General features: G+C 39.0%; 1 protein-coding gene across 5 annotated transcripts in view; it reads right to left on the bottom strand.

The window, feature by feature from the left end:
• Positions 1-21,822, bottom strand: part of LOC129176989 (zinc finger protein 385C-like) — a 57,016-nt gene extending 35,194 nt beyond the window's left edge. For 3 of the 5 annotated variants that reach the window (XM_054767640.1, XM_054767642.1, XM_054767637.1), the window contains exons 1-2: positions 21,568-21,822; positions 787-1,050 (exon numbers count right to left, since the gene is read on the bottom strand). In XM_054767640.1, the coding sequence (XP_054623615.1) occupies positions 787-1,050; positions 21,568-21,619 (316 nt within the window). In that variant the 5' untranslated portion in view covers positions 21,620-21,822. The remainder of the gene's footprint in view (positions 1-786; positions 1,051-21,567) is intronic. The other 2 variants (XM_054767638.1, XM_054767639.1) reach the window with 2 other exon arrangements.
• Between the last annotated feature and the right edge of the window lie 349 nt (positions 21,823-22,171).

The raw sequence follows: 22,171 nt of genomic DNA, 5'->3' as shown, positions 1-22,171 counted from the left end.
ACAAAATTAGAAAGGTACGAAATCAGAAGATTAGTTTTGAATCGGGTTAAAAGCTAAAGAAGAGTCTTGAACTTGTTTGTTATGTTTGTCTCAATTCATTATTTATTTATTTATTATTACACTGATTATTATATATGGTTTTTATTTATTATGATCATTATGATTTAAAAAATCACATATGGAATACAGGAAGTGAATAAATGTACTGCAATAGATGTGGAACAGATGGGGGGGGTAGGATTAAATAAGCTTTGCTTCTTCCTACCTCTTTTGGACATGTGGAACTGTCAATTGAATTATGTGATGTATTCCATTGTAACTTGTATGTTCAAATAAAATTAAACCATTACCATTTAGTAGTGCCAGGTAAAATACACAGCAGAACGCTACTTTTGGTGGGTAAAGGTGTCAGATTAAATGGACTTGAACCATAACATAAATATACACAGCTCAAAAAAATAAAGGGCACACTAAAATAACATCCTAGATCTGAATGAATTAAATATTCTTATTAAATACTTTGTTATTTACATAGTTGAATGTCCTGACAACAAAATTATCAATGGAAATCAAATTGATTATTATTATTATGACTATTATTATTGGGGGTGTCTTGCTGTCCACCTGCTGTCCATCCCATTTGCACAACGGCATGTGAAATTGATCGTCAATCTGTGTTGCTTGCTAAGTGGACAGTTTGATTTCACAGAAGTGTGACTGACATTGTGATTAAGTGTTGACTTTAGTTTTTTGAGCAGTATACATGAGAAAGGGCCATGTGTCTACCTGTACCAAGAACCTTTGCCAGCCTGCGTAGCCTCCTCTGGTGCGTCTTGCCCTTGTAGTGGATCTGAGCCTGGGCGCCAGAATTGAGCTGAATGTTGCACACCTGGCACACGGTGGCGCTGGCGCTACTGCCTTGACGCCGCTCCCGCTTGCCCCTGTGTCCTGGTGCCACCTTCCGCTTGTCGTTGCCATCGTCGTCCTCCTCCTGACTCTTGGGAGGAAGGCTGCTCTCCAGACAGTCAGACATTCGGGGACACTTCATATCTAGGGCAATGATAAAGGTGCATCATGAATGAAATCAAATGCAGTCACGGTGTGTGTGTGTTATGGCCACTGAAGCCTCCACAGGGGGGCAACATGACTCCACAGGAGCGTAAGTGCAGTATTGCTGGCACTATGATGGAGAATCCTCAGAGTGACCATTCTTTTCCCAAACAGGCTTAGATTTATCGGTTAATACATCATTTCAACAATCTAGTAGATTATGTACATTGCGCACAAAATAAAAGAAGTCCATATTTTGGGCACATGTCTCAGTCATACATCCATCAGAGGCAAGCACAATCAGCAACTTTCCTGTTTTAGCCTCCTTTTGTCACATAATAAAAGACAATTCGGTACAGTCGAGTGTGAAATGCCCCCAATGTCCATAATGGCCTCTTCAAGCAAATGTAAGACAGATTAACACAATTATTTGTTTTAGCACTTTTCATGTCATAATAGCAACTGCGTATTTGAGTTTTCCTCCAAAATGCCTCATTTTAAACATCCTTGGTCATTTTGTAAAAAAAAAAAAAAAACAACTGCTGAAATTTCAATTTGGCTGTGAGAGAGATGAAAGCGGAATGGAAATCTGTTTTGTTGGAATTTATCTGCCTCCGAGCAGTGACGGCAACATCAAAGCTCGCAATCCGTCACCAGGATTAATTTGAGTGATGCTCTATGCCACCATCAGGCAGCAGGGACATGCACAAAGAAGATGACGGCGTAACGGTGAGACGTTCAGCACAAGCAGGTGTTCAACTTGCTTTGGTTATCTTAGCATGAGTAGATAAAAACACATAAAAGCAGGGGTCCTCAACCACGGGGCCCCAAAAAACCCCAATAAAAATATCGACGGACACACCTTTTTTTTAAAACATTATATTTTTGTGAATCAAATACGTCAAATGAAATGTAAATGTATATCTGTTTTGGAAATAATGTAGTTTCTTTCATTTAATAATAATATACCGTCAATTTCTTTTGACGTCAAACTCGAAGAGTTGAAGACAACTTCGTCTGTGTTTCCCATACATTCATTTATTTATTTGTGGTGGCCCGCTATGAATACTTTTGGACAGCCACAAATAGATTTGTTGCTACCTGCCTCTTAATACACCTGGTCTGCCAGAGAAGAGGAAGACAGAGCAGGCGGAACCACTGTTGCCAACTTAACGACTTTGTAGCTACATTTAGCAAATAAGCTACTCATAACAAATCTAGCGACTTGTCCTTGTCTTATTGGACACTTCTGGACTTTAACATGAACCACATTTCGCTCTTCTCAATGAGCAGCGGCTCAGTCTTGCTTGCGACATTAAAAACACACACAAAATGAAGCGACAGAAGTTAATTAGTAAAATTTATATATTTGTTGTGGTATTCATGTTTTTTTGGCTCACTTTTTGCCGCTCCCACAGCGTCCATAAAAATGACATGCACATGTGTCATTATCAATTATGCAAATTGTATGATGACATCATCTAAGCCCATCACCACAGATATACAGACCATGTTATTGCTTTGAACCGCCCAGTGGAATGGCCCTCGAGGTCACCTGATTTGACACCACTGGACTTGTTTCTGTGGGGCTATCTCAAATCAAAAGTGTATGTGACACCCCCACATGACCTCGACAACATCTAACAGTGAATCAGCGCTGAAGTTAACATCCTCCGGAGGGACAGGGGAATGATCGGGCGAGCAGTGCAGGACATGCGGAGGACAGCGCAACTGTGCATCCAAAGAAATTGAGGTCATGTTGAGGACTAAGTTGACAAAAACATCCATTACCCCAGTGCAAATAGCGTGAAACTAATGGTTAATCTGGGTATTGCAACATAGATGAACAACATTTGTCATTTTGCATCACAGTTTAAGACTTTTCCTTAAATTTTAACCCTTTAACTTTTTGAAGGATTTTTTTTTTTTTTGCCTGCCGGAAAACTTGCATGTGTTCAGTCATGCCTGCAATTATGCAATAAATTTTGGTATGGACCGAAGGATGATGTCCAACAATTGCAAAAAAAGGAATTTCATGAAACTATTCAATTGTAACTTTAGTGGCTACTTTTTGTAGAGTCTACGTTTTTTTGATACACCCTGTATTGCAGTCCTGTGGAAACACTGTACGTTAACAAGCTTTCTCACTGGAGCTGTTAAAAAACTTCCCAGGTTAAAGAGGATAAAGGGTAGACAAGAAGGCCAAATTCTACGGAAATTATGACAGCAGCTACTTGAAATATGGTTGTGCCAAACCTCTTGTGTGGTGATAAGGAGTTCATTGTTCTGTCATTGTGGATTTAAGTTCAAAGTTTGTTATTCTGTCATCTGATCATAGTTCATTGTCCCGTCAGTTTCAATTAAAGCTAAAACCAATGGCATTGAAGATGCTGGCTATTCCCATCAATTGCATAAGACTGGATTTTGGGTGCTGACAACAACCAAAACAAGACTCGGCAGCCAACTGGACAGTAAAAACACGCTGCGTTTGTGACTCACGCACATCAAACCATAATCATCATCTTTTCTCTGGTAAACAAACTCCAGACTCACACTGACGGCGAGCCACTATTCACTTTGTGTGTTTTGAACACAGTTTTCATTTGATATTTTACTTTTCTTGGTTTTATACATAGATACATGACAATAGCTTAGATTACTATTAGGTTTGGAGTGCACCACGGACCAAACAAAGAAACATTAATGACTCGAAATGAAATGACTGGAACATGATTTATCAGTCAGTATGTGGTCAAGCAGGTGTTTTGCACCTGGCTGCCCTGTCACATCCCATTCAAGCAGTCTTGGCACCTGAGCAAGCAGCTGGAAACAGCAGTCATCTTAAATGGCATCGCAAAGTGCGGATAAATGTGTAATTAGTTGTATAGGTCAGCTACTGAAGCCATTTTTTCATTGTTATTGTGACTTTTCCACAGAGCAACACACGTATAACCTTCATAAAACAGCAAATGCATTTGTGGTGAACATCACTTACATCTGCCCTCATATTAATATTCGCAGTTACCAAATGTCAAAATACACCAATTACACATCCTGCAGAAATCTGTATGTTGAACTATTATATAGTTTAAGATTCTCAGGGACTACTTTCTGGAAGTAAGAGCATGTATTCCATACAGGACAGTGACGTGCGGGGAGGTTCATGGCTGCTGAGACAGAGACTCCTTTAGAATATTTTTTATGTTCATACAGCTTGCTCAATAAGAGGATAACCAAAAAAAGAGGAAAATAATTCAAAAAAATTAATTTAAAAAATAGTAAGTTCTGATACTGTGTTGTAAAAGTCTGCTTACCTCCTGGTAAGTTTGGGTATATAATCCTCCATTTTGGCAGTCAAATGTATTCATTCATTGAGCACAGCATAACAATATATTGAATGAATTTGACTTTCTGCAAGTTAGTATTGGTGCTAGCTACTGCTAGCCTGAGATTTCTCATAAATACGGATTATTGATTTCTTTCCTTCAAGTTAAAGTACTACCACTGCTGTCAGTGTCAGCTGCAGAAAATGCAGTAGTAGATGAAGCTCAAAGTGACGCTTTTCATCACAAAGATGAGAGTATGAAAGTGGTAAATGATATTAAATGTTGCTTCACTTTCTTATCAATTACAGTAAAAGCGTTGAGATGATTCACTTGTGAGGTAATAATAATCCCAAGGGAGGATTTTAAGGGCTTTAATTTTCTCATGTTCACACTTGTTAGTAGAAGATAAACATTAATATACAAAAGCTTTTTTGGGGTGGGGTATGTATGTAAACATGGCTATGTAACTAGCAACTTAAGCTGACTAACTGCAACAGTTTTCAAAAGCAGGAAAAAATTACTGTACATACATTTAGTAAAAATTCAAATTAAAAAAAAAAACTTTTATCAGTGCAGTACAAGGATGTGGAGGGCCCCAATGACTGGGTTTGCCTTGGGCTCCCAAATTGCTAAATATGCCACTCGGAAGAATGTCAGTGACAGGCACATTTCAGTTCATGCACGCCTGACCCCTTCAGGATGCAGTGGTACTGCAAGTGCCTCCCGTATGACATTTCTATGTAATGTATTGTCTGATTAGCAAGAATAATGGCATCACCCAAATAAAGATATTACACAGGCTGTTGAAAGTCGTGGTGTATAATAAATGTTTCTGCAACATTATATTATTGGCGACATAATGACAAACAGAAACTGGCAGGCACCGTGAGTCAACTCAGTGTGCATTCAGACGCCACGCTCACGGTGGCCTCACCTTAGGTTTCCTCCCTGTATTTGATTGCGAAATATGCAAATTCTGTGATTTTTAAAAAAAGGTTAAAAATGACTGGAATCATACATATAATACATTTCAATGCACAAATATTAATATTTTTTTCTCCCCTGACCGCACGTCACTAGTACAAGATAACATCCTCATTTCGCATGTAAAAGAGACATACACGCTACACACACAACATACACTGGCTGCCTGTTGTCCCGAGCAGCTCTCCAAATACCAAACTAAAGCCAATCACATAAAGCAGAGGTCATAAAGGCTGATTTATGTCTCTATCTCCCACAGTGAGTGTGACCCTCGTGCAGTTGAAATCATGCACACATCACAACGACAAAGCACTGTACCATGCAGTGACCAGACAGAAGTGCTATAACACAATTCTTACTTAAGATGCAAAGAACACAGTAAACCCACAAATACACAGGACTCATTTCACCAAAATACACCCGTCGCTCCAAACCAGACAGTCAGAACGAATACTGAAAAGCTAGATTAATGCAGAATGACAGGTGGACTATAATTAAAGTTGTCGCTAGGCAACTGTGTGGCTTTTTGCGAGTTTGAAACTCCCTTCAACACACTAATGGCAGCTCAATCATACTGTAATTTGTGCACAAAAGGCCAAGAAATTGGCCAGTTTCTGGTGAATTCGACATCACATTGACATGTAGCTGCCGTCAATGTAACAAAGCAGCAGTGGGAAATGACTGACTTGGTGTACAGTAGCATTGGTGAACATTAAACCTTGGTTTAATTTACATTTACTGCAATATTACGATACAAAAGTCAGTTACTACAGTTTAGCGTACAATTTTGAGAATAAAATCATAATTCACAAGAAAAAAAAGTCAGTTTTTATGGCATTACAATTTTGTTTTGTTACATCTTTTATAATTCCATATTTTATTTTACTGTAAAGGACTGTGATTCTCATCAGAAAAATGTTTTAGGTAATAATGTGCATTAATTCTCAGATTTTTTTTGTAATATTGCAACTATAACTTTCATAAAATTACACTTTTTTCTGAAAAAAATTTACAAATTTGTTATAGTAGTACTTTATTCCCACAGCCATGTTTTTGTATAGCTATCCTACTACTTTATAAAAAAGTAATATGTATTAAATTATATTATTATTAAATAAATACAAATATTATACAATATATATTAAATAGAAAATGAAAATATGAAATATTAATAAAAATGTTTTTAAATACAACTCTATCTAATGTACCTACAAATAAATGCTGCAAAACACTCAAAAAACATAGACAAAAAGCCTTACAATATTTAAATATATTAGTTTAAAACTAATTGTAACGCATGACTTATTAAAAAGTAAATTGTCATGAGAAGAAGGTCTATAGATACACACTGGGACAAAGACACCCCTTGTAAATCAGCAGGAACTCACTGCAAAACAGAAATATACACTGTATCTCCTCTTGGAAAAGCATGAGTGGTCCTTCTGCCTGTCACAGCACTGTGTCAAGGTCATTTACTAACTCACATACAGCAATGATTCACACTGTTAGGTAAGTGAGTGGGAGCGGTTAAGAGGGTGCATATTTTTAGTCCCTCTATTTCAATGGGTGTGGGAGGGTCTCAAAACTGTGCCAGACAATATTTATTTGTACACAACGTTACATTTATTTGCATAGACAGGACGCACTCCTTAAAATGTTAGTGACTGAGCTACGCTATACTACTGTATATGTACAAACACGCACACATACTGTATATTTTGGCAGTGTCCCATCGCAAACATCTGTTCCCCCATCGAGTGGACACCTCACAGTAATCAGCAGATAACACACAGCACTGTGTAGCAGGAGATTAGCGGCAGTGTTAAACAAAGAGGCTGAGCAGCTTTGTGACATGCCAGCTCTTTAATTAGACCTGTGGTATCTGACAACATTCAGTACATACATACAAGTGAACACACACTGTCACAGGCACCAGGCAACACAATGTACACAACTTTACAGTTTAAAGACAACAAAAAAAGTAATGTAATCCTGGTGGGTGCTAACAAAGAAGTACCGTAAATTCTGGTGTAGAAGCCGCTACAAGCCTGCCACTTATACACCAGTGTGGCTAATTTATGGCTAAAAACTACATTTCCAGTAGTGCTTGGTGTGGTAATGTTCTAATCTCGTGACACCTCCTATACTTCAGAACTACTACTAATCTTTTAAATATGTATTTTGGAAAACGCTATTACTAAGATTTAAGTTAATCACTTCAAAAATGGGTTTGGGCATGCTTGATGCGAGTGTTTCCAGGAGGCTAGTGGGAACATTGCTCCAAGTGGTGAAGATGGCTTCACCAAGGGCATCAACTGTCTGGAACTGATGGCCATTTTATAAACTTCCCTTGCCATCCATTCCCAAATGTTCTCTATGGGATTTAAATGAGGGGAACATGCAGGATGGTCCAAAAGAGTGATGTTACTCTCCCTGAAGAAGTCCTTGGTCAAGTGAGCATTGTGAACTGCAGCGTTGTCCTGTTGAAAAACCCAGCTGTTACCACACAGACGAGGGCCCTCAGTCATGAGGGATGCCCGCTGCAACATCTGCATGTAAGCACCCCTGCACCGAAGCTCCAGTGTTCGACTGAATGAAAAAGCACCCCAGATGATGGACCCCCCTCCACTGTGCAAAACAAAATTGAAAAACATCTCAGGTGGGATCTCCTTGTCATGCCAGTTATGTTGCAAGCCATCTGGACCGTCAAGGTTACATTTTTTCTCATCAGAGAATAAAACTTTTTTCCACCTTTCAATGTCCCATGTTTGATGCTCCCTGGCAAAGTCTAAACGGGCAGTTTTGTGGCGCAGAAGAAGACGAGGTCTTTGAATTAGTTTTTTGTTTTCCCACAGATGCCGTCTGATGGTTATTGCGCTGCAGTCAGCACCAGTAAGGGCCTTAATTTGGGTCAAAGACCGCCCTGTGTCTTGATGGACAGCCAATCGGATCCTCCTGTTCAGAGCAGGTGTTATTTTTTTTGGGTCTACCACTTGACTTTTTTGTTCCATAATGCTCAGGATCTTTCAAAAAATGTAGAATGACTGATTTACTGCCCCCAACCTCAGCAGCAATGGCACGCTGCGAGAGGCCTTGCTTATGCAGCTCTACAATCCGACCACGTTGAAAAAGAGAAAGCTTCTTAGCTTTAGCCATCAGGAGGGCATGACAGTGTGAATGCCTGACAGAAAATGAACATTTTGAGCAGATTTTGGCTTTTATAGCTGTGGTCTTAAACTTTTGATCAGGTGATAAACAACCTATTTCAGTTTTTTTGTTTGTTTAAATTACTGTACAAGTTCCAAATGCTTTTTGTCTCAGTCCCCCTTCTTGCTGTTGTATATTGTAGCGCTACTTAAAACCTCTTTAAGATCCAAATGTGCAAAATGCAAATTCTAGCAATTTTTGGTCTTAAGATTTTGATCAGGTCTGTATAGGTGTCCGGACGTAGACGCAGTCTTCTTCTTCTTCTTTTTTTTTTTATGGCGGGTCGCAACCAACGTTTAGTTGCATATCACCACCTACTGTACCGGAATGTAGACGCAGTGCCCAGATGTAGACGCGTTCTGCACATGCGCAGTGACAACACGGTAGTCACACTCTTCCATCATAGAAAACACACAATGAAATGTATATGATGCTGCTTTCAAGTTAAAGACGATCAATTTGGCTGTCAGAGTAGGAAACAGGGCTGCTTCACGTAAGCATAGCATAAATGAATGTATGGTGAGACATTGGAGACGTCAACATGAAAAGCTGACTGACGCAAAGCAAAAAGACAGTCAAAGCTTTCAGAGGTAAGAAAAGCAGATGGCCTGAACTAGAGGAGGTGCTTGAAGACTGGATAAATACACAGAGAGCAGACGGCTGAGGTGTTTCCACTGTGCAGATCCGACTAAAAGTCAAAGCAATCGCCACCGAACAGAAGATTGAAAATTTTATAGGTGGTAGCTGAGATTTATATGACGAAAACGACCAATGTCCATCAGGGCACGCACGACTTTATGTCAACAACTCCCTTCTAACTACAAGGAAACAGTTACAAACTTTGGGATATACACTCAAAGATAGCCGAGAATTCCATGGGACCAAATGAACTCATAAATAGGGATAATTGATATTTGACCTACCTCTCTCTAGGACTATTAACAAGAAGGTGAATCATCTGTCACGCTGAAAACAACTGGACTTGAGAGAACACATTTCAGAGAGAGAGAGAGACCGAGAGAGAGATCGGCGACATGTGTGACAAAGGAATTATGACGCTGTTCAATTCTGAAACGGAAGAGGAAGACTTTAGTGGTTTTTGTTCCCAAGACGACGGCGCTGAATAACTTATCTGGTAGGCTACTGTTATTTATGTTACACACACTATTCGGCACTGTTTAAACACCGTAGCCGTATACGGTTTTGAAATATTTAACTAGCCGTCTAATGTTTTGTAATGTTTAACCAGCTGCAATGTTTAATTAGCCGTGTACTTGTACTTAGCCGTCTTTTGCACTATTTAACACTGTTTGGCAAGCACTCTATGGTATTTTATTAAAAATTATTCATTTTATTAAAAGTTTTTAAAAATCTTTCTGTGTAACGCCTTTCCGTGCACTACATATCACTTTTTATGACGTGCACACCTGCAGCTTATACACCGGTGCGGCTTATGAACAAATCTGTTTTTTCCTCTAAATTTATAGGGTGCTGCTTATACAGCGGAATTTACGGTAGCTATGTGTGGCAGACACTTATGGCTTTATGGTAAAGAAATGATGTATTCTTAAACTGAACTGAACTAAATAGAAGGAGAACTCAAATTAGCAGCAGGTGCAAGTGATGAAGGAAAAAGCAAATCAGGTGGACACAAACCAGGCAAAACACAAGGAGTTACCAAAATAAGAGCATAAAACAGGAACTAAGGTATAAAAGTGAAAACAAGCTAAACTGTCACGCAGGCTAACTCATGGACCGTGACACAGGATGTTCCTAAAGTCTGGACACATGCAAAAATGCATATATTTTACAATTACAAAAATGTTATTCTTTTTAATTTTGTTTAGTAATTTGTATATACAGTATTTGTAATGTATTATTAGATATTTTTGGTTTTGTTATTTTTTTAATTATTTAATTTATAACAAATATCCAATTAATAAATTGTACCTTTTTTTGTATAATCTATATACATTGTATGTCCAGATTTTAGAGACATCCTGTAGTTTTATTATACAGAGTAATGATTTTACACTTGTATGAAAACCACCAGTAAGGTTAATGATGGCAACAGTTTTAGACCTTTGCACAGTAAATAAAATAAGCTTTACCCCTTGTATGGCCATTTTCTCAAGAGTAAATCTGCATTTTTGTACATATTTTTATAGCAAACGTGGACAATGGGTTCCTGCCGTGTAACAGTACACACACACAAGAAAGAATAAGCTACAGTGCATGTACACGTTGTGATGGTGAAACACCTTGGCAAGCACCCAGCTGAGTAAAGGATGTGGGATCAAGCCAAGGACAAGAGCGTTGCGGCGAGATAAGAGGTTAGCGAGGCAAAGAAAGTGGTGTGTTTGTCCAATGATAAATACGTGTATGCGTGTGTGGTGGGGGGGCTGGCTTTATATTCACAGATAAAGCCAGTGAAGAACAAGATTTGTCTGAGAGAAAACTAAAGGCAAATATTGTATGTAGCACTCAAGACAGAGGTTGGTGAAATTATGGGCTAAAAAAAACCCACAAAAAATGCATCACTAGAGGGTATTGTTAACTTTTTTTTATCTGCAGGCCAGGACTGCACCGCAACCAAGGACAACGGCAATTGTGGGCATCTGTTGTGGACCATCTGGGGAGGCCTTAAGGCTGGTAAAGGGGATGTGACCTCTGCTTGAATGACAGCAGTAGCACTGGAAAAAGCCACTAAATTAGGTACATATGCACAAAGGAAAAATAACAATGACACTGTCAGACAGGCATGAATTTAACAACATGTAGATGTTCATATGACATGTTGAGGGCCATAAAGCATACAGTGCTTGTTCTTTGGCTACAACTGGGAAATGTGGGACGCAGTCAAGATTTCATAAGCCTCTTCTTCTTCTTCCTTTCACACTCAAAATAAAGACGTGACCCAAATTTTCTCATAATAGATTTGGATAGCTTTACCAAAGGAGGTTTACAGCTGGAGTTAGTATGGCTCAGTGATGGCAAAGCCTATCAGAATTTATATTATATGTGGTTGCAGAGTGTTGCATGCATGGAAATGTGACAAAGTACAAACCTGACATTTGTGGCAGTGTGGATAGAGAATTGTGTATTGCAATGAGAAACCATTCGGATTTCAATTCATGTATTCATTTTGCACATTATACACGATATACACTCTCAAGCTACGACAATATGTACACCTGTGGGTCTCATTACACATTGTACATGTGTACCTAATATGGGCGGTGAAAGTACATGCTATTATTATTATTATTATTATGACTGATGGACAGATTAACACTCCAAACATCACTCTACCAAATGTCAGTACTGAGCAGCAAAGACACTTGTTCCATTATTAGTTCAGAATATTTAAATCCCGGAGCGTTGGGCTATAAAAAGCCATCCGTGGAAATTTCAGCCAAGAAAGTGTTCTTGGCATGGATACAAGGTTGTGAACACGTGTATACATTTGGAAACAATCTCAGGGCATAGCAGGGTTATGACACTTCCGGCTTCATCTGCTTTGGCGCTCCTTGACAGCTCTCGGAAACACAGCAACTGCCTGACGCTGATAATGGGAGGCTGCCAGCGCGGCTGACACATGACATGTCCGTCTGCGTCCTACTCAATGAGTGGATGTTTAGATCCCGCTCTCAGCCATTTTTCCTGGCACTTCTATAAAATACAAAACAACGACTGGACAGCATGCCAAGTGGGCCGTATGCTTTGCATGCAGAGTGATAGAAGGTGGGAGGAGGGCAACATGGAGGCAGGGATGACTAAGGAGGATGGCTAATATAGGGAGTTATGGGTTCTTTTCCGTGTTGTTTGTCTAGCCTTTGTCTAGTCCAAGGCTCCAGGGTGCAAGCCTTTTCCGGTGAGGGCCACTTGTACTGCATGGCGTCTGTAAAGCTGAAGGCTGTGTTCTGTCTGTAACATGGGTGTTACTTTGTTCTCCTAAAAGCTATTTTTAACATTTCTAAAAGCTAACGAGTGGGTTGCACAATTCCCAAATTTTCAAAAAGTTGCAAAAAGATGTGGCGGTCCAGCAGTCGTCAGATGTAACATACAGTTTTGTATGTTATTATTAACTGTGCGCTGAGCAACTACATAACTGTTAGACTGCATGAGAAAAACCACAGTAGATCCGGTGAGATACCGTGTGGTCATCTACAACCTTGCATCTGGAGTTTTCATAAGTTTCAGCAACAATGCACTGTAGGGAAATTTTAAAGCATGCACACGCACACACACGTGCGCATGTGCACATGCACACACAGTTCAGTTCCAAATGTGAAAATTGTAAATAGTTCATGGTGTTATATTTGTAAATACATTTTTATTTTGATGTAAAACAATAAATTTTTTGTGTTGTTTATGTTGGTATAGTTGTTTAGATATTTCAGCTGTCACAAAAGCAAAAAAATAGTTGTGTCAAAGTGAAAGTTATTCTTGAAATGTACCTTTTCACAAAAAGCTGTTGTTCTCCCTTTTTTAGTTGGGAACTTATATTTTCCTGAAACGTACCTATGTTCTTCTGCTGATTACGAAAGAACGGAAAAAGGTAGAACCAAACTTTTTTTCCTGATGAAAGACTGGAGTCTAATCTTTCTTTTGGTAGGTTCCATGTTTATATAGCCATAGAACACAATATTGTGTGTGCCTTGAAAGATGAGTCAAAATCGTCTAAAATGGCAGGTACTATAGCGGTTGTCTTTTGAAAAATGGCCGGGATTGAATGAGTTCATTATGAAAATCCATCATTTTTCAGTTTTCATAAAATTCAGTAATAAAATCATTATTTTCTTTCAAATAACATAAACATAAGTGGCAGGTATGTTTAAACATTCTCCACTGAGAGCCGCATAGTGAAAAAATGTACAGGCTAAAAACAATCCAAAGTACAGAGGATTCCAAGAAGGTTTATATATTTTTTTAAACAGCCTGAGCTTTGTGTTGCAGATGATAAAGCATATATTTATTAGTGTCAACATTTAAAATGTTTCTTGTTATGCTTTTATGCTTATTCTATTTTTTTGCTGTTGTTTTCTTCTTCAATTGTATTTTTGAAATGTGCCGCGGGCCAGTAAAAAACAAGTTACAGACTGCACTATAGACACTTCTGATATATGGGTTCTCTACTAGATATTGTGAACGCCAGCTTTGCGCAAACATTACCATGAAACACCAAATTCTCAGAATATGCAAAATAAATCTTTTAAATCTTAAAAGTGCTCATGACGCCAAAAGAGAAGCAGAAGGAAAGCAAATGACGTTTATGTGAGAATTTCCCACCTGGAAATTATCGTTCACTCCAATGCTTTCTTGTTATGGTTCAGTTCTCGATTAATTTCTGTTGTTTGCTATATATATTTTTATATTATGCTCGTTCGTTGTGTTAAAGGCTTTTGCTGGAACACTCAAGAAGACGAAGTAATCTTGTTCACATTTCCAAAAAACGTCAATCGCCGCATCAGATACTTTGGCAAACTTCGAGGGACAAATTTTTTGATACTGCTTCGCAGATCAAAATAAAAAGTCAAAAACCCACAAGACGTTGGACCATGGAAAAGCATGCCAAGGTAGCAGTAAGTCGATCAACATTTTTTCTACTAAAATTCTCTATAGCAGCCAGCCAGGTGCTGGGCTAATCCAGTGTTGATTTTTAACTGGTTTGTTTAGGACCCACGAAGCGGTTAATGTAGTATCTGTTGTGGGTTGTCTTTGATTGCAGCGTCACTATGAATCACAGGTAATAACATGGGCTTTCATGCCAAATTGTTATCTAAACAACAATCACTGTCACTTGTCTTCAGCATACAGCTGTCAGTGGCTATAACTGCCGTAAAACATATCATACTCACCACAACACAACATCAGTGAATGTTATTACTGTGTTATTGTTGTGAATATGAAAATGTGAAAATGAATTGTTGCTTTGCTTTGCATTCATGGTGGTATTATTTGAACCTGGTTGTCAGCCGGAAAGTGTTCTCAAAGTGAATTGGTAGATTAACATGGATCGCTCTTACTCTTCTTTCTAGCTTATCTTGCAGTTGATCTGTCAGTTCCAGCATGTACCGTAAATCACGATGTATAAACCGCACCCGTGTGTTAACCGCACCCCCATTTTCAGGCTCACGGTGGGGAAAAAATTTTTTTTAGTTCATAAATGTTTTCCAACTCTTTCATCTCAAATCAACATGCGTAAAGGTACTAAGCAATTTCAAAAAGAAGAAGAAAGGAGAAATCTGCCGTCCATCAATTCATCTGCAAAGGAATTCATGTAAGAAAAGTTTGCCGTCAACTTGCTGATGATGTCCGCTCTCCAACGCCGGATGACTGACTCATCCACACCGTGCTGCCGTCCTGCTGCCCGGTTCACAAACTCTTCTGCATATTGGCATACGGAGAGTTTGAACGCTGCGGTGAAAGATCGTCGTGGCATTTTGAGAGGGTACAGGCCCGGTCACACCGCCCGAACTTTGCTGTAGCGTCCCTTGAACAGTAGGAAGAGGGGGCCGAATTTCGACAACGCTCGTCACCACGCACAAAATGGGAAAAAAAAATAGAGAACACGGGTGTTGTCCTAGCGGTGCACCGCTGAAGTCGCCGTTGCTTTAGCCTTGATTTAACGGTAGCGAATGTTGGTTTAGCGGTGACGCGAGCGGTGATAGACCGGCGTTCAGCGAATGCGCATGCGGATCAGTTATCCATGTATTGTACATAACACATAACGCTGCATTGCTTCAGTGTGAATTTGAAAAAACTCCAACGTTGTATTGTATTTTACAACATCTGCAATGTTTTAATGGAAGCTTAGGTTAGCTTCAGTGTATATAGAGATGGTTTCACTGTGTGAAAATAAAGACAGCCCTCAGATATGTTAGAAAGAAAATGCATACACAAGCATTTTCAGCAACTGTACAGCAGAAGGCGCTAAAGTCAAAGCAACTGACCCACAGACGGCTATTCTAAAATGGGCTTCTGGTCAATTTCTCCCCGTACCGAGTTTGGTCACAGACTTGTCATCGTGTATAAACCGCACCCTGATTTTTTGCTTCTTACCGGTGGAAAAAAAGTGCAGTTTATACACCGTGATTTATGGTAAATACGTTTTTTTTTTTTTACTAGCTCTATTCTACAAATCTTAGATTAATAGTATGGGGTTTCATGCCAGGGCTAGATAAGCTGCTCGCTGCTCACGGGTCTTGTATTTTGCAGTGTGCTTAGAGCTATCAGTGTCACTTACTGGCACGCAAAAAAAAATGTGTGTTAAATCATTATTGTTGTGAATATGTCACTATCTTGGCTTTGCTGTGAGTTCATAGCTGTGTTTGTTTGAATCTGGTTCCTGGAACGTGTTCTTGTTGTGACGTCACAGCCAAGATGGCAGCGGTTCAGAAAACACGCTGGGGGGCGAGTCAAAATCAACAATTCATTTCACTCGTATTTTATAGTTTATTTATCTATGACAGCAGTATGACAAAATTGTTTCATTAAGTGAGTACTTCCATTTTTTTATTGTATTTCTTCAAACTTTTTTTGGTGTCATGAACACTTTGACATACTGTATATGCGTTATGTTATTCTGCCCCATCCGGTAATAATTATCCAAATAGATGAAATGACCTTACCATTCAGTGAAAACTGTCCCACAAGGGGAACAAATGTGATATTTTTATTTCTGGACGCTGACAGACTATTTCAGATAAGATCTCCCATTCCCAGAAAGCCTCCATCCTGCAAATTTCTTATCTATGCCGACTCCTTTTGGAGCCCTGACAGGCTAAATTGGATTGATTTTTTAATTAGGTTCACTCTCTAGGAAAATGGGCTTAATTGTGTGAATTATCTCACCAGTTCCTTAAGGTGGTGGAGGTTAAGCACAGTATGCGTTGCTGTTCCAGTACACAAAGCAGTCAGATTGAATCGAATTCTTATCAGGAACGAGCAGATTATTGTAATTAAAGACTGGCATTATACGCTTACAGTCGGTTCTATTCAGATAGTAGCCATATTTAGACGGGTAGTTTGTAAAAAAAATAACTGCAAGAACAAATTGCATACATGTAGTGGAAATCTGGCTTTCTTGCTGTTTTTTTTATGGATAAAAGATTATTATAAGTGGTCATTTAACAAAATAGTCCAGCTAAGTGTGCATTCAGTTATGGTTAGGCTAACAAAAAAGGGGGGGGGCCACAAAAATCAGCAGAGCAGTGAATGCTGTAATGACTCCATAATTTAACGACAATTTAATTTGGTCTGGAGGGTGAGTCTTTTGTGTTGAGCTAAAAACAAAAGGCAGTAGGACTCATCATTTAATGACAAAATGATTTCACAAATGGCAAATGTGTGGCTTTATTGTGCATCTGCTTTTGTCGGAATGTCTAAACAACAGACAATTTTGTGAAATTGCATGGGGAGAAAAAAGGTGCCCACAATTCCCATTCGTCTCGCTTTGTTTTTCCACACTGCAGAGGTTTATTTGAGGGTGGGGTCTGCACTCTATATCTTTGCCTCTGAGCAGCAAGAATAAAGATCATGGTTATCAGTGCTCGGGCAGATTGAGGCTGCCACTGGGAGTGGGGGGGTGCTGTCATGTGACTTGTAATGACACAGCCCCAAAGACGAGCCATTACAATCTCTGAAGGGAGCTTCAACACAAAAATCCATTTGGGCTCGTCTGAGGTGGTGGATGGGGGGAGCGAGAGATAAGGCGGTACCCGATCTTGGAGTGCCATTTCGCTCGCACTCCATTTGAAATTAATTTTTTCACACAGATAATAAAGTGTTTTTTTTCTTAATTTTTGGTAATGACTCGATTGTGGCGTCCTTCCACCATGACATCGTGGTGGAAATTTGCGACACCGGAGGGGGGGCGCAGTCGGTGCGCCATGACAGAAAATGACTGCTCGAGGCACACGGGTGGATGCACAATTCCATCATAGCGTTTGTGTGCACCCCCATTCTAATATACTCCTGTCAATCCGCTATTTTAGCGTTGTTTGCCTTATTTACATGAAGTTTAAATCATCACAAGTAAGAATCTTCTCACACATTTTTGAGCATGATTCTAGAATGGAACGTGATCATGTGTCTATACAAACAGCAAAGGGAGGAGAGGTGGGCTGCAGCTCATGCTGCTCCCATCGCAATCCTGTTCGACTTGGTTAGTCTCAATTTCACAGATGATGTTCTTCACTGAGACTGAGGGTGGAAGTCGTATTCCAAAGAACAAAGAAAGTTGAAGTCTAGAGTTCATCACGACTGTCTGGGAATATAGAAGTCATCTGTCAATGTCGTCTTTTGGGTTGCGGTGGGCGCTGTATAGCCCGAACGGCACGTGAAAACTGAAAAAAAGATGAAAAAAAATCGACAACTGACTTTTTTGTCCAGAAATAAAACAATTCCGAGAAGACATAAAACACAAATAAATTCACTCCGCTCTCGTAGAAGCCATGCCCCAATTAATAACCTTTACAACAACTGATACCACCATTGGCCATAGGAACCACTATGCATGGGCTATATGAGAGTCTGACAGTATGGTAATCTTGGGCAAAAATATCATGGTCACAGTATTATAATTACAGCTGTTACATGTTATTTTGAAATAACTTTATTGAAAAGAGGAAAAAAAAGGCAAGTCAAAACAATCATTTTTAAACCATATAATAACAAAATGAAAGTGGAACATATGTATTTAAAATAAGTAACAAAGAGTAACTGCAATCTTTGTTAATGAATAATAAATAAATAAAATGTAGTTCTCAATGCAGTCTACTGTGGCTAATCCTGCAGCTCAAGTCACAACACTAAATATTTTCTCAGTAAAAAAAAAAAGCAAAATGCAATAAACGCAATCAAGTGGCTCATGAAGGTCACTACATAAATAATACTTTTTTTTTTAAACTCGGAATGTTACGTTATTACTTCATAATGACAGGTCACACCAGTCCACAAACTTCAGTTTCCAAGTCATGTGATTATTGTTAGCACCTGAGACGTTGTTAAGTGGTTGTTGGTTTTTTGTTCAGTGCAGTAAACACTTTATACCACTTATCCTCCATTCCTGTCTCCTTCTCAATCACATCGGCACTTTTGGTGAGCCTCAACGTGAGTAATATGTCGACCGACAACAGTGTGGCCATACCGGTGCTGCTGACTGCTAACAAGGAAGCTAAGCCCCGTGGTTCCAACAAGTGAAAGCCCAGTTCCAACTGCGAGGAATAACACCGGACGTGACAAAGTATTTCCACATAGCGGCTATGCTGGACCTCTACTTTCTCTCATATCGTAGGTATGACACACAATTTTAGTGTTTTGAAACCATGACTTTTTCATGCCGTGGCATACCTTGAAACCAGTAAACGGCCCATGCCTAGTAGCTACTAGACACCATTAGTACAACACACACCACCTGCAGAGCAGACATGGCATCCGTAAAGCTGAAGTTTACGATGGCATTTTCATTATTACAGTATGTAAATTGTCAACAAATGTTTTTAAAATGGATCATATTACTTTATATTATAATAAAACTGCATTTGTAGAAATAGAGGCCTCCCCTAATATACTTATCTTACCCATAACAGACGCTTGGTACTAATCATGGTAAACCTGCAGTTTACTAAATAAAGGCCCCCTGTCGCTATATGAGAAAAACTGTATTGTAATATCTTACTGTAATATTAAGAACAATAATCAAAGGTTCATTATCATAATACTTTTATAAATCCTTAAAACATTCTGCTGACCAGTTTAAAAGCCACATCAGCAGACTGAAACCAAAAATTGTGTTTCAACAAATCTGTAACACACTAGATATGAAACATTTAATTAGCAGCGTGAATTCATCACACACATTTTCACATATCCATTTTGATGCAAATGAGCTGGAAAAAGCCCCGCAGGAGTCAGAAAGTATATTTATGATTTCTGCTCAAAAACAATGCCTGCAAGTATACAAAATCCAGAGTGGGTGATTCATGTATGAATAGAATGTAATGAAAAATTGAGTACCTATAAGGGGATCCGCATGCAAACAGATGAGACGTAAAGGCAATTTTACGCTTGAAAAGAGATTTAAATGTGTCATCTTGAAGTGATGGGAGTCTGGCCCTGATGTGTGTACAGCTAAGCCCCAAAGGAACTCGCACAAGGCAGGTGAAACAGCTGGTGAAAATTACAGCATCACCCCAAAGAGTGGTCAGCGGGAAGGCGCGGTATTTGATGAATCAAGGACCTTTTGTTCACAGTGGAAAAAAATGACTACTTGATGAACAACAGGCGGACGTCATTGGGAGCCATTTAGGTTTGAAGCCGACGCGGAGGAGGACAGAGGGGAGGAAGGTCATTTAAAAGAGGATGCGGGAGATGATGATGTGGCCAGAGTGGGGTGCTTAAGTGGGCTTTCTCCTGCTTGAATCAATTCCACGCTCAGTAAGCCACAGAGGCATCACGGCAGTGGCACAAATGTCGACACGACGCGACGTGGCAAACAAAGCAAATGTAAACATGCCGAACTGGAATCCCATACATTGATAAAACATAACATATTTCATGTTTAACAACTATTTAGCTGAGATGTTAGATTTGGAGAGAATAATGTCCATTTCATTGATATGTTACAGCATTATAGCATTCTCACTGCTACTACACCGTCCTTTTCTTTGTTATATGTTGATTTTATCAGTGTCTTGTAAAATGTCCTTGAGTGTCAAAGAAGGCACGTAGGCACGTAGATTGTGTATTTAACATCACTATTTAAAAACAAACAAAATATTGATTTGTCAAGAAAGCACAAAAAAACCCACACATAAACCTCACAATTAGAGTCCTCATTTTGGAGACACACACATACACACACCAGGAACATAAATAGGGAAACTCCACACCCAAAACAGGAAGAGTCCAGTTGCCTCGTTTCTACCTTGCAGTGCACTTCTACACCACTGCCAACTGGCACCACAATAATAAACTGTATCCTGAAGTGTGAAAATGTATATTATTTCTTATCTATCTATTCCTGCAGGCTCACACTAAAATCACAAATTAGCATCCATGAGAGGGTAGGTTGTAAAATTAGTAATCCAGCAAATGTATGCCTGAAGTAACACATTCTAAAAGTCAACTGTTATATATAGGTGGGCGAATCGATTAAAACAGTGATGTGATTGATACCAGGGAAGTATCGGGGTTGAAGATGTATATTTTTTAGCTCTCTTCTATGTTTATTTTCACAAATGGTGTTTTTGTTGTGTTAAAATATATTGCATATATTAATATATTGTTTTCAAATTCAGGAAATATGTTATTCGACACAGGACGTATTTGTAATAAGAGGTAATAGTAGTATTTGCTTATGTTTATTTATTTTCCTCAAAAAAATATATGTAACAAAAGGGGAACATTTTATTATTTTGTTGATATTGCTACACTGTCACATATTGCTGTATTAAATATTGTTAAATTGTTCACAAATAAATACAGAAAGATACAAATATTTTTTGGCCTAAATTTCGCCTAAAGCAAAAAAAAATTACTAAACGTTATGGAAAAATATCCATGCCCAAGTATTAACTTGGTATTAGATCGATACAAAAATGTGTTGTATCACCCGCCTCTACTGTGATGACTACAAAAGGCAGTCGACATCTGGAAGGACTTGTGTACATTAGCCAAAACATTAGCATCCTTCATCAAAGGCCATATACTGTGGAGCAAGTTGTATGATAACTGCTTATGTATTTAAATGTTATTTCAAACTAATTTCAAATACTTCCGCATTAGTTTATCATAAAAATCCGATTTTAATTATACGTTTGTATGTCTCATCAAGATCATTCCGGAATTTACATCACGTGCCAGTATTCATTACTGCTGTACTTATTATTACTGAATTTGTATGAATTTGAGACAGTTTTTTGAATAAAAATAACTCCAATAATCTCCACTGTGACATTTCAGAAATAAACAAGAGGAAGAAAGGTTATCTTACCTGCGCAAGGTGAGGGTGGCTCCTCTGCTTCCCCACTGCTGCCGCACTCCATTTCCTCTCAACGGAGCGCACTCACTGAAGGCAAGCAGGCAGGCAGTTTCCTCCTCCTCCTCTCCGTGCCGGCGAGTCGGCGAGAGCGAGAGAGAGAGAGAGAGAAATGACATAGCAAGTGAATGGATGTCTCAAGCCATTGTAATAAAACATTAAATAAAAAGTAACACCAACGCCAAGCGCAAACTCGTCCGCCTGGGTATTTCCTGGTTTGCTCGTGCGCCTGCTGGAGCAAAAACGTCGTTATCGACTCTACCTAAACTTTGTTTTATACCTTTTTTTTCTTTGACAAAGTGCTTCTGCGCTTCAGTTGTCAACATAACCAACTGCTTCTTGCAGGTTTTTCCAGATTTAATTGCTGTTTTGTTATTAATGTAAAGGTGGTGTCTTGTTTTTAGTTGTTGAGCATTCTTAACCACCTTTAGTGAGCATTACTGCCACCTACAGTGCTAGGGTGAAACATTACACTTAATACTTTTTTTTAAAGTTCATCTCACTTGTACCAAGTAAAACGTAAACATCTGTTGTGATCATTTCTAACTATTAAGTTCCA

The sequence above is a fragment of the Dunckerocampus dactyliophorus genome, chromosome 2, assembly GCF_027744805.1.
Source record: "Dunckerocampus dactyliophorus isolate RoL2022-P2 chromosome 2, RoL_Ddac_1.1, whole genome shotgun sequence".
Taxonomy (NCBI): domain Eukaryota; kingdom Metazoa; phylum Chordata; class Actinopteri; order Syngnathiformes; family Syngnathidae; genus Dunckerocampus; species Dunckerocampus dactyliophorus.
This window is presented reverse-complemented; position numbering and strand designations above follow the sequence as displayed.